At 31.9% G+C, this 13,064-nt stretch overlaps 1 protein-coding gene across 1 annotated transcript; it reads left to right on the top strand.

Annotated features, from left to right (window-relative positions):
* The first annotated feature begins 8,600 nt into the window (after positions 1–8,600).
* On the top strand, positions 8,601–11,896 carry LOC107864053 (endoglucanase 17). The gene is made up of 8 exons (XM_016710307.2): positions 8,601–9,135; positions 9,813–10,019; positions 10,116–10,316; positions 10,389–10,481; positions 10,570–10,731; positions 10,820–10,931; positions 11,017–11,180; positions 11,276–11,896. Exons 1-8 carry the CDS (start codon positions 8,890–8,892, stop codon positions 11,606–11,608), a joined length of 1,518 nt encoding a protein of 505 aa, XP_016565793.2. The 5' UTR covers positions 8,601–8,889; the 3' UTR covers positions 11,609–11,896.
* The last annotated feature ends 1,168 nt before the right edge of the window (positions 11,897–13,064 follow it).

Below are 13,064 nucleotides of genomic sequence, written 5' to 3'. Positions count from 1 at the left end.
TGAAGACGACGGGGTGGGGGGTGGGGGTGAAGACAATAACCGTATGTGTGAAGACGATGGGGGTGGGGTGGGGGAGGGTGTGGTAAAGGTGATGTATATGTGTGTGAGGGAAGACGGCGGAGGAGGTGGTGTGGGGTGAAGAAAATGAAAGACGATGGAGGGGGGTGGGGTGGGGTGAAGAAGATGACGATTGGGGGGGGGGGGTGGATTTTAAAAAAAAAAAAAAATAAAAAAAGTATATTAGATAGGGAATTGAGTAGAAAAAAAAAAACAACAATTCTACATATATTTTTTTTGCCACGTATTTTTTTTATCGGACATTTTTGCGATGTCACACGAGTGTAACACACTCTTTATATACATTTCGTTGATTGTGTAAAAAATGCCCAGTCAAAATAAAATTAAGGGGGTTTAAGGGTTTGATAGGTACAAGTCTTAGTTTAGGGGTCTAAGTGAATTGTAGGGACAAGTTTGAGGTCTTATTGATGGATTTGACCATTATTTTATATGGTATACATCTTTTTTTAATGATAATTTTACTCATTAAAAATAAAATAAATAAGAAAAAAATCATCTAGTACTGTTACTTCCGTTGTAATTTGGATTTGATTATCTGTAATTTTATCAATTTTATACTGTTGCTTCCGTTGTAATTTGGATTTGATTATCTGTAATTTTATCAATTTTACTGATCACTGCATAACAGTTATGGACAAATATACTATTTTCACATATTATATTGTGTCGTGTGCTATGTTGTTAGTTTAGATACAATATTTATTTTAATTGTTTTTTAAATTTTATTATATTGTATCGTTAAGTAACGTTGAAAATTTTCATTTTGTGTAACACTTATTCTGGTGCGATCGTGTCCTTACATTATTCTTTTCCTCGTTTTGTCTTTACTTATTATTTAATAATTTTATTTTACCTTTTATTCTATCTTTTTAATAAGGGAAAAGGGTCAAATATGCCCTTAAACTTGGAAAAATGTTCAAATATATCCTCCATTAAAAGTTTAGCTCATCGATGACCTTGCAGTCAAAGTCTTGGACCGTATATATATCTCTGTTGCCAAGTTTTGGGTCATATATACCCCCATTGTCAAATTTTTGGTCATATATACCCTTGTTGCCATTAATTATTTTGCTAAAAATTTTCAACCTTTTGTTTTAGAAATCATATTTTTTACATCACTTTTTAATTGACACATCACATATAATTAAACCTACCCCTTTTCTACACATTAATCATCCGTCAAATGTTTTTATCTACCTCACAAACTCTTTAGATTTTTTTTTTAATTTGCCGAAATTTCTTTGTAGTGTTTTTCAATTCTTGCATAACCCCAAGAATCATCAAATAAAAAAATGAAAAAATTCAAAAATACCCCATAAAAACTCAATGCACAATTGTGACGAAAATCAAGAATTAAAGTTCTTATCAACTGCAAATTATTTTAGTATCATATCAACCAACTCCATCTTTCGCACCACCGTCAATTCTAACATAAAAAATAAGAAGAATAAGGAAACCCCAAGTGAGAAATTGGGATGTAGAAGTGTAAAAAAGGCAGTCCATATAGAGACTGCAAAAACAAGTTGTCAATTAAGAGGATATCTTTTATACGTACGTACGTACGTATGTATATATGTATGTATGTATGCATGCATGTATGTATGTATGTATGTATGTATGTATGTATGCATGCATGTATGTATGTATGAGAGAAACGGTTACGCAAGAATTTAAAAATACAACAAAAGGGTTTCAACAAATTAGAGAAAATCCAAAGAGATTGTGAGGTAAATAAGAGCATTTGACTGTCGTTTAATTTGTAGAAGAAGAAGTGAATTTAATTATATGTGATGTGGCAATAAAAAAATAATGTGACAAATATAATTTTGTAAGAAAAAAAAGGAAAAGAGGATTGGAAAATTCCAACAAAGCAATTAACGACAATAGGGGTATATATGATCCAAAACTTGGCAACAGGGGTATATCTGGCCCAAAATATGACAACAGGGGTATATATGAACCAAAACTTGGACGACAAGGGCATTAGCGAGCTAAACTTAACGGAAGCTACTCCTGTATATATGAATATTTTCGCAAAGTTTAGGGACATATTTAACCCTTTTCCCTTCTAATAATATCCCTATCTTGTATCCTACTTTTTCTCACATGTTTATCTTTTAAATTATTGATGTGTGACATTACGATGACGAGAAAAATACAACTTATTCAAACATTACATATTTATTAAGGTGATAGTGATACCATACAATACAATATAAAATACTATTTAACAACCGTACAAACAAGAGTGTTTAAAGAGCTACCAAGTTGGACATCTTGGTGAGATTCTAATATCAATAATGTATTATCACGAATTAAATGGGAAAACTACAGATGTATCTGCATTCCCAATTCGATCAGATTGATTATGAATTAACAAAATAACACAAAACGAAAACTTTGTTATTTTTAATTATTTTATCTTCATTGGGCTCTATGAGACAAATGTACTGGCCAGTGACCATTTTTTCTTCCCATATTTATGGGGAGACTAGCTTAACAGCTGGAATTGAAAGCAAGGCATGTGAAAAAAAAAATCCCATTTTGTTCTACATCTCTGATCTCTAGATGTACTATCAAAATGAAGGAAGATAATATTCAAGGTAATTGAATTAGCAAATCAGGCAATTTAGGGTGTGATTGAGTTTCTTGTTTGGTTAGTCAAAATTATTATAAAAAACATATTTTCTAAGAAAATAAATATAATGTCTAAAAATAAGGAGAATAACTAGTGGAAATAGAAAAAAAACAAGTGGTAACTCAATGCTCGTTATCTAATCCTCAACCCCAATAAGGATGCGAGAGTGTCCAAACCGTTACACCTTTCGCGTTGATTGAAACTTATTCGGTAAGAAATTTTGCTATCTTATGATTGTTGTGGTCACAATCACCGTTCACCGGGGGCTTCAATGGCATGCTCCCCTCTCATCAGGTCACAAACTAACTTGACCTTTCAGCAATGGATAGGATTAGTATTTTGTCTAGACTTCTCACTCCTATTATTCATTCAATGCGAAGGTTTATGAGAAACAATTTTCTACCTTTCAAAATAAAGTTAAAATATGTGTACATATTAGTCTTTTCAAATCCAACTCATAGAATTACACTTAATATGCTGTTGTTGAGTAGTATGAGTAACTATTTAGTTTAAGAGAATGAAATATGGGGAGTTTTTGGTAGATTGTGCAATAGTCTTTGTACTAGATCGATAAATAGGTTCTTGATTCAAGTGCATGAGCATGAAAGCATGAGATTATGGCATGGCCCTTTTTTGACTCTATTTTTGACTCATTCACTGAACTCAAGATTCAACCAATTAGCCAAATAGTATAGTTAAATAATCCCATCCTTATATTCTTTGCCTTTATCCGACATAAAGTTTAACACTTTACTGAATTGTTTCTCTTCTTGTATGATATGATGCATCTTACATACTTTTTTCACCCCTCTTCCTAAGAAATGGGAGTGACTAATCTCTACTATAATCTCAATGTCCATATTAATTTTTTAAATATACTCCCTTCGTCCCAAATTATCCGTCCCAAATTTTCTAATTGAATTTCTCATTTTACTTGTATTTTTTCATTAATCAAGAAGAGATAATTTTTTTTTTCATGTTTTACCCTTTGCATTAATTACTTTTTCTTCAAATTAAAATGTAAACATCATTTAATAGGGGCACTATGATAAACTAGTCATGTTATTAATTATTTTTCTTAATCAATGTGTCATCTCAATTTAGGACGGAGAAAATATGTTGCAACTTTGCTGGTATTATTTTCACAAAATTAGCACTGCAATTCAAGGTTTCATTGATCATATCGTACCTAATTCAATTTCAGTTACTAACTCATGAAGTGTCCAGAATCATATTTGGAGATTAATTATCCATCAAACATTTTATTGATGTAAGAGTGAGACTTCCAATATCCCCCACCCCACCCCCACGCCTCCACAGACAGAGTGATATTGGAGATATTGAGCATTAATAATATAACCTATGGAGATTTAAAATGGGATGAATCAAGAATTAAAATGGATATATATGACATTGATATTATAGTAAAAAGTCTGAGTTTTGGGCTTTATTTAATTTCAAAAGTTAGTCCATGAGAAGAGAACGGTAAAATTTACTCACATTTGATATTTACACCAAATCACAAGATATATAACATGTGTTTGTACATAACCTTTTAATACTTAAGCATGAGTGATTAACATAAATATTCACCTCATTAAATCACTTAATTATAGTATATTTAATTACATGATGCAGATAAATATTTACTATAGTATCTTTTATTATCCTTATCATTTGTATTTCATACGATTCAATTCCTACAACTTTTTAAAATTAATAAAAAATTTAATCTCTCCCACCAACAACCAAAAAAAAAAAAAAAAAAAGACGATGCAAGTAGCTAGGACATCCACCGAGGATTCAAGTTACAAAAAATTACACAAATACACTATGTTTCCAATATTACAAAAAATCCTATCTCCCTAAACATATTGCAAAAACCTCAACATATACACAGAATGCTATGTATATGTCAGCTATGTTACGTATATTAATAGGGAGAGAGAGTAAAATAATTTAAAAAGTGAGAGAGAGTGTAATTATTTTCAAAAAGGTTGGTATTTATGTTATTTATACTTAAAGTTAAGTTAACTGGGAATCTCACAAACTCGTCATTGTTCATGAACATTGTCTTTCGTTATTGGAATAAAAATTATCGACAAGACGTTAGGCAGAGCATATCATCATTCACTTCTCTTTACTTAGTGATCATCACAGGTTGCCGTTGCCCAAACACGAGTTAGAAGCTTGGATGTTATTCCATTTTGATTAATTGACCATCATAATCACACAATAGGGAATTGCATCTTAATTAGTATATGACCAGGGTCGCCCTAAGTTAGGCCTAAGTGCAACATAAAATTTTGAAAACGGGGGTTCTGAGTTTAAAACATATGAGTTCCTACAACGATCTCAAGTTAATCTATAATTATATAATAGATTCACATTTTGATATATGAAAATATTTAATGAATTTCATTATACATTTTTTGATAAAAACTATTGGATCTCAGAACCCGTATATTGTATTCAAGCCCGCCTACGTAAGCAAACTTAAAACTTTGTACTTCATCCAATATTCCAATTGCATGGCAGATTTGTCAATTGATGGCAAAATATTCATCATAATCTAAAATCGGCATGGTAATTTGCATAATTATGTGGGAGAAAACTTTCAAGGACTAGCCCCGTCTTAATTAAGATTTTTTTAAATACTTTCGCGGAAAGGGGAATAAAGAAAAGAGATAAAATGAGTTAAACAATTATTATATCGAATGTTTACATAAACCAAATTTAATTTACTGTAGTTGAGTGATTTAATTACGTGAAAATGAAAGCCAATTAACTAAGGTTAAGTGTCACAAATCTATATATAATTAAAACACATGGTATGCATCGTATATTGGTGTGATGTAAATACTGTGTTTGGTTAAATTTTATTGAGGGCATATGACAAGATTTTTTGTTGTTGTTTGTTTTGAAGCCACAACTTCGATAAAGGGTGTGCAAATTTTCTTCACCATTATATAAAAGAGGTGTAAATCTAAATATGTTGCAATAGCTCATAATTTTTGGATGGCAGGTGTGCATGAGGCCACCCTTCGTGTAAGGTTGCTCCTCCCATGCCATCTATTTGGTGTCTATATTGGGTCTGGATAAATTCTGATTGTCGCATTACGAGATTAATTTTTGAGACCCGCTTCGAACAAATATTTTTTTATTTTCGGGGAGTTTGAATTTCGAGATCTTTAATTAAGATAGGAAAAATAACAACTATAATACCACTAACTCATATAGATGCACGTGACAAGTCACTCTCGCCACTAATGCTATAAACCAACGTCTCGCTGCAACGAATAGTTTGAGTGTATTGAAAACGGCATGGCGTATTGCGTGATACTTCAACAGTCAAAAAATGCCTTTTACAGACAATATAGGACTAACTAGCACAGTAAACAAAGAAAGACACCTACTCCCTATTCCTTAGGTAGCCTTTGGCCATATATTTCTAAATATTTTTGGTAAATCATTTTTGAGTGAATATTTGAATATATTTTTACTCTGTATTTAGTTATAATATTTAAAAAATATATTTTATCTTTAAAAAGTTCACAACAATCAAAATTTGGCTCAAATACTAATATTTTTTAATATTAAAAATTTGAATTATTTTCCAAAAATGTGTTGTATGATCAAATACTAATTGCCAAGTTCTTTTCCAAAAACTATTTGAAAAATCTATGATCAAACATGCTCTTAAATAACCATCTACTCACTCCTTTCATTTTTCATTTGCCACGTTTTTGTTTAATGAGAGTCAATTTAATTAATTTGGGGAGGTAATTCAATTTTGAAATTTAAATATTTAAAAATCATATGAAAAATATTATAAATTGCAATTCTCATATTAATATGATAAAATATTCTCACCGTCCCAAACTAAGTGTAATCTTGGCAAAAATAGTTTCCATTGAGAAATCAATAAATATTGTTTAATCAACTATGCTTATTTATTCTTTACTTATTCATATTACTAAAAATAGATATACAACAACATCTGTTCAGTTTGAAATATCACTGTTTTCATAATTGCCTATAAATATCACTTTTGTTTCTTTTAGAACAAGAATATCACTCAACTATCTCTATTTTTCTCAAAAAATACTTGACATTTCAAAAACATTTCTTCTCTCCCAGTTTGTATGACATGTTATAGAATTTTCTTTTTTATGTACTAAGAAATAGCTTTATTTAACTTATCAAACTTATTTAATTAAAATTTGGTCCTATTTCTTTTTAAAAAATAAATACACATGATATATTTATTATCGAAGAACAATTTAATTATATACTTTAAATTTTATATTTATTTAGTCTTTCTTACAAAAATGAAAAATAAATTATATTTATTCTTTATTCGATATGAGAAAAACTACATCACATGATAAAAATATTAGATAATCACACAACTTAAAGAAAAATAATTCCTCTAGTAATGCAATGCACATTACTCATCAATGAAGTAGTTGATGTGTCCAAGTTTATACATAAAACTAAAGGATTGAATTATTTTATTTGGTACTTTTCAAAGTTTTATAAATTCATTTATTTCATCACTTAATAATATTTTTAAAACTCAAGGTATCTATATAAATTGATACTAATTTAATATCTTTTTGTTATTTATTTCATATACAGAAGATTTTTAAAATGTAAAAGAAATGAAAATGATGACTTTCATATTTTCATATATGTATTAAATGTACTATTTTTAAAGAAATGAAAAATTATTTAGTCATGAAGCAAATTAATTTTCTTTAAAAAATATTTAAAAAATGATCTAATATTACAAATGAATCGTTGAAATAGTACCCAACCAAATATTGCTTGCTTTTTGTGAGTTTAGTATGAGGAAAGGATATAAATTGGTGTTTAATTATATAATAAGATAAAATATAGTCTAATAAAAATAAAAAATAAAATGAAAAAATGAAATTAAAAATAATAAATTTCTATTTTCTAAAGTTTTTGCCTATGTTAAGTTTGCGGATTTACTTGATTTGTTTATGAAATTTACTTAGGGAAAATCCGCAAGAAGAATTCATTTTTTATTATCTTTTTATCAAAAAGGTCCTGCTTAAAATTTTGCAGGTGATCTACGTACGAATTAAAATTTTCAGGTGATAATTACCTTTAAGATTTTTCTATTAAATTTTGCCTGACAAAAAAGATTCTAAGATTTTCTCCTTCAAATGTTGTTTTATAGAAAAATTTGTAGGTTTTTCATCGAATTAGCTTGGTTGAAAAACTTGTAGAGAATTAGATTACTGGTAAATTCTTTTGCAATTATTTTTTAAATAAAATATTACGTAATTTAGATTTTTCTTATAGTTTATAAGACGTGGGTTTTAATAAATGAACTTGAAGAATTAAATAGGTTTATAATTAAGAAAATAAAAGATTTTAGCAACATGACATACCAAGTAGGATAGAATAAGTTTTTTCGAGTGTTAAATATTTTTTTGAACAAAATAAGAATAGTTGAGTGATATTTTTGTCCTAAAAGAAACAAAAGTGATATTTGTAGGCAATTGTGAAAACATGAGTGAGATTATCCATGGAAATTACTCTAAAAAATCAATTCATTCATATTCATTTTATCATCATCATCAACAACAACAACAGACCCAGTGTATTTCCACCAAATGGGATCTGGGGAGGATAATATGTACGCAGACCATACTACTACCTCCGAGTAAGTAGAGGGGCTATTTCCGATAGACCCCCGGCTCAAGGTGGATTCATATGCATTTTATCCTTAGTTATTAATCATAGTCATTATCCAATAAATTTAGAATATTAGATTTATTATATCCAAAATGTGTGATAGTAAAATTCTATGTATTATTTATTATTTTCTTAAGTGACATATATTTTAAGACTTCTTCTTTAACATAGCAAAATGAAGGCAAAAGAAAAAAGGGAGTAACTGGTAATGTAGGTAACTAAAGGGGCTTAATGATTGCAAGGAAGCAGGCAGGACGTTAATAGAAACAACTCCTTCCTATACTTTTTTCTTTATAAATAGTACAAAGAGGGGTTTCTTGTTTCTGTCACTGCCTGGTCGTTAGTCGTTTAGCAAGTTTATTGGTTAGTAGTTTTTTGGGTTGTTGGGGTTTTTGAGTTAAGTATACTAGTGTTACTTTTCATAGAAGTTGGCATTTTCCAAAATGGCTTCTTCTTCTTCTTCTTTAGCCATAGTTGTTTTTCTTTTTCTGCTAAGCTTGACTACCCCTTTGTTTCTTGCTAAACCTCTACATCACTCCCATCATCCTCGTTTTGCTTCACATAACTATAGAGATGCTTTAGCAAAATCCATTATTTATTTTGAGGGTCAGAGGTCAGGGAAGCTCCCTTCTAACCAGAGGATCACTTGGAGAAAAGATTCTGGTCTTTCAGATGGCAAAGCCATGGGTGTATGTTTTTCTTTTTTCTCGATTTTTGGGGTTTGTTTTGTTTTGTTTTGACAGTAGAAGTGGTCATGTGTAGTTGTATATAGGAATCTTAAACTTATTTCTGTTGTTTTTGGGGTGAATAATGGCAATGCAGGTCCTTTTTGACATGATTAGTAAAGGAAGAATCTTGAACTTGTTTTTCCTGGTTTTGGGGTAATTAGTTGAAGGTTCAGGTCCTATACAGGAAGAATATTGAACTTGTTTTTGGTGATTTTGGTGTGAATAATGGCAATGCAGGTCTTTTAAGACATGTTAAGTCGTAAAGCAAGAATCTTGGACTTGTTTTTGTTGGTTTTGGGTGAATAATGGCAATGCAGGTCCATTTTGACACTTTTAGTTGTAAAAAAAGGAATCTTGAAGTTGTTTTTTGGTGAATGATGACAATGCAGGTCTCTTTTGACATGTTTAGTTGTAAAGGAAGAATCTTGAAACTTATTTTTTGTGGTTTTGGGGTGATTAATGGCTGTTAAGGCCCTATTTCTACATGTGTAGTTCTAAAGGAGGGCGCTTGAACTTGTTTTTGTTGGTTTTGGGGTGAATAGTGGCTGTGCAGGTCCTGTTTTAACATGTTTTAGTTGTAAATGGAAGAATCTTGCATATGTTTTTTGTTGATTTTGGGGTGAATAACTGCAATGCAGGTTGATTTGGTTGGTGGATATTATGACGCTGGAGACAACGTTAAGTTCGGATTCCCAATGGCATTCACCACTACAATGCTGTCATGGAGTGTGATTGAGTTTGGTGGATTGATGAAAGGAGAGCTACTGAATGCAAAACAAGCCATTGGCTGGGCTACTGAATATCTTCTCAAGGCCACAGCCCATCCAGACACCATTTACGTTCAGGTTTAATTCTGAAGTGAATAATCTCAAAAACTTTTGTAGTGAATAATTTTGTCTTGAAGCAAGTCTTTTAACTTTTACCTAACAAACTTGTTGTAGGTTGGGGATGCAGGAAGGGACCACTCTTGTTGGGAGAGACCTGAAGATATGGATACCCCAAGAAGTGTGTTCAAGATTGACAAAAACACTCCAGGGACTGAAGTTGCTGCTGAGACTGCTGCTGCTCTGGCTGCTGCCTCTATAGTCTTTAGAAAATGCAACCCATCTTACTCCAAGCTACTAGTCAAAAGGGCCATCAGGGTATTTCCTTCAAACTCACAAGTTCTAAGAAGCTAGTAGAATTTGCTGTATAATTATATGTTTGGTTTTCAGGTGTTTGCCTTTGCGGATAAGTACAGAGGTTCCTACAGCAATGGGCTGAGAAAAGTAGTGTGCCCATATTACTGCTCGGTTTCTGGATATGAGGTTGGTATTCTCAGTATTTTTAGCTGCAACAAAATAACTGTTCTCAACTGACTGATGAACTAATTTTGATCGATAAATAAATGTATAGGATGAGCTTTTGTGGGGTGCTGCTTGGTTACATAGAGCCACAAAGAACCCGATTTATCTCAATTATATCCAAAGAAATGGGCAAACTCTTGGGGCCGCAGAGACTGATAACACATTCGGGTGGGACAATAAGCATGTTGGAGCAAGGATTCTTCTTTCCAAGGTTCAATCTTTTACCTGTCCTTATTTTGGGAGATACTTATTAGTTGGAACAACTTCAATTTAACGAATCATTTTCTCTATTTTTTCAGGCATTTCTTGTTCAAAAGCTTCAAACTCTCCATGATTACAAGAGTCATGCGGACAACTACATTTGCTCCCTTATTCCAGGCACACCGGCTTCTCAGTCTCAATATACGCCAGGTTAATTTCCTACTGAAGTTCATTTTCACATTTCTCTTTGTCTCCAGTTCAAAGCTGTGGATTAAATATTTTTACGATTATACAGGAGGGCTACTCTTCAAGATGGATGACAGCAATATGCAGTATGTGACCTCCACTTCTTTCCTGTTAGTCACCTATGCCAAGTACTTAACTTCCGCGCGCATGGTTGTTAAATGTGGTGGAGTTGTTATTACCCCAAAGAGGCTCCGAAATGTAGCCAAAAAGCAGGTTAGCTAAAATCAAATTTGTAACATTTCGACTATATATATAGACAGACCCTCATTGCATAAAAATTAAATTCGTTCCTTTTTTTTAACGCGCAGGTGGACTATTTGTTGGGAGACAACCCACAGAAAATGTCATACATGGTAGGATATGGAGCTAAGTATCCACAGAGGATTCACCACAGGGGATCCTCATTGCCCTCAGTCGCGAATCATCCAGCAAAGATACAATGCAGGGATGGGTTCAGTGTGATGAGTTCCCAAGCACCAAATCCAAATGTACTGGTGGGAGCGGTGGTAGGTGGTCCAGATGAGCACGATCGTTTCCCAGACCAGCGATCAGATTACGAGCAATCTGAACCAGCCACTTACATTAACGCTCCACTAGTTGGAACACTCACTTACCTTGCTCACTCATTTGGCCAACTCTGAGTCAAAAAGTGTGTAGAATCAAGAATGAAGCCATGTTGGCCTTTCTTATCTACTTGTTTTGTTACTAGTAGTAATATAATATATAGGTCCTAATCTTTATTGGTGATGTGCTGGTGTGGTAGGTGTATTGGCCGAGACCCAAAGAAAGAGGCTCGAGCCCCCAACCCCCCTCACCCGTCTTATGTACAGGCCAAATGCAGTTTCATTGTTAGCATTGGTCTTGTTGGAGCATATGTTACTGGTATTATTAATATTTCTATAGTGGAAGCTTTCATGTTTTTTAACTTTCATGCTGTGTTCCACTTTTGGCTTCGTGTAAAGTTATGGAATATTTTTAAACTCGTCTCTGTCTCATATTATTTGATTATTTTTTTTGTACATGCATCTTAAGAAATAAGGTAATTTTACTAATTCACTCAAAAAAAAAAAAGGCAACTTTACACATAAAATTAGCAACTAATATGAGACGAATATTTTTAGTTTTGGCAAGATGATCTGATCAACTAATTGGAACAGAATGAGTAGGATGATATCATCTGGACGTAGTAAAAGGGCTTCAATTGCTTTTTATTCATCTTTTGGATGTCTAAATAAGATTGAGAAGTCAAGATATTGTAGTAAAAGGGCTTCAATTGCTTTTTATGGCTTCAATTGCTTTTTATTCATCTTTTGCATGTCTAAATAAGATTGAGAAGTCAAGATATTGTTATAAGCAAATTCTGATATTATTTTAAGATATTGCTTAAAATAGTATCATTACTTTTTCAACCTTTTGAGCTTCGTAAACAGCCTATTATTCCCTAATCTTACTTATGGTATTATAAGGAGTATGTTCTTTTCACTGTCCTTGTGATTTTCATGAGTAGACAAACAGGTGTGCAAATTAAGGCCCGATTTGGGATTTAGTGTCCAACGTTGGCATAAATTGAGGGGCAACTCAAATATTTGACCGTTAGGCCATGAAAGCGAAGAGCCCTATAAGTCATAAACCGAACAAAATAACGACTCAATTTTCAACTGTGACAATTCAATTGGATAGAAGGCACGCGTCAAAAAGGCTACAAATATTGCCAAGTAGAAAAAGTCCGAGTCACAGCACTCACAAGTCACAAGAACAACTCTCTCTCTTCCTGAGTGTCAACTAGGGATCTACAAATCGAACCGTTAATTTAAATCGAATCGATGAAAAAAATCGACTTATGATTTGGTTTGATGTTCAAAAAAAAAAATCGATCATTCTTGGTTTAGTTTGGTATTAGCAAAAATAAAATCAAACCGAACTTAAACCGAATCGACATAATACATATATAATTTTAATTTTTTATACGTAAAAAAATATTATTTATAATCTATTTTCTAATTACTTTTATAACTTTTTTATATTCAGAAATAGATATATATTCTTGAGCCTTTAGTTATAATATTTAGGGAAAAAGACTGACCATTTTAAAAAGAA

Source organism: Capsicum annuum, chromosome 3 (genome assembly GCF_002878395.1).
Source record: "Capsicum annuum cultivar UCD-10X-F1 chromosome 3, UCD10Xv1.1, whole genome shotgun sequence".
Classification (NCBI taxonomy): Eukaryota; Viridiplantae; Streptophyta; class Magnoliopsida; order Solanales; family Solanaceae; genus Capsicum; species Capsicum annuum.
The sequence above is the reverse complement of the archived record's forward strand: the minus strand, read 5'-3'. Positions and strand labels throughout refer to the sequence as shown.

What these genes read in the sequence shown, in the direction of transcription:
- LOC107864053 (XM_016710307.2), top strand. Translation starts at nt 8,890, where the DNA reads ATGGCTTCTTCTTCTTCTTCTTTAGCCATAGTTGTTTTTCTTTTTCTG. An exon ending in CAGACACCATTTACGTTCAG is followed by an intron (nt 10,020 to 10,115) that starts GTTTAATTCTGA and finishes AACTTGTTGTAG; the next exon opens with GTTGGGGATGCAGGAAGGGA. An exon ending in TAGTCAAAAGGGCCATCAGG is followed by an intron (nt 10,317 to 10,388) that starts GTATTTCCTTCA and finishes TTTGGTTTTCAG; the next exon opens with GTGTTTGCCTTTGCGGATAA.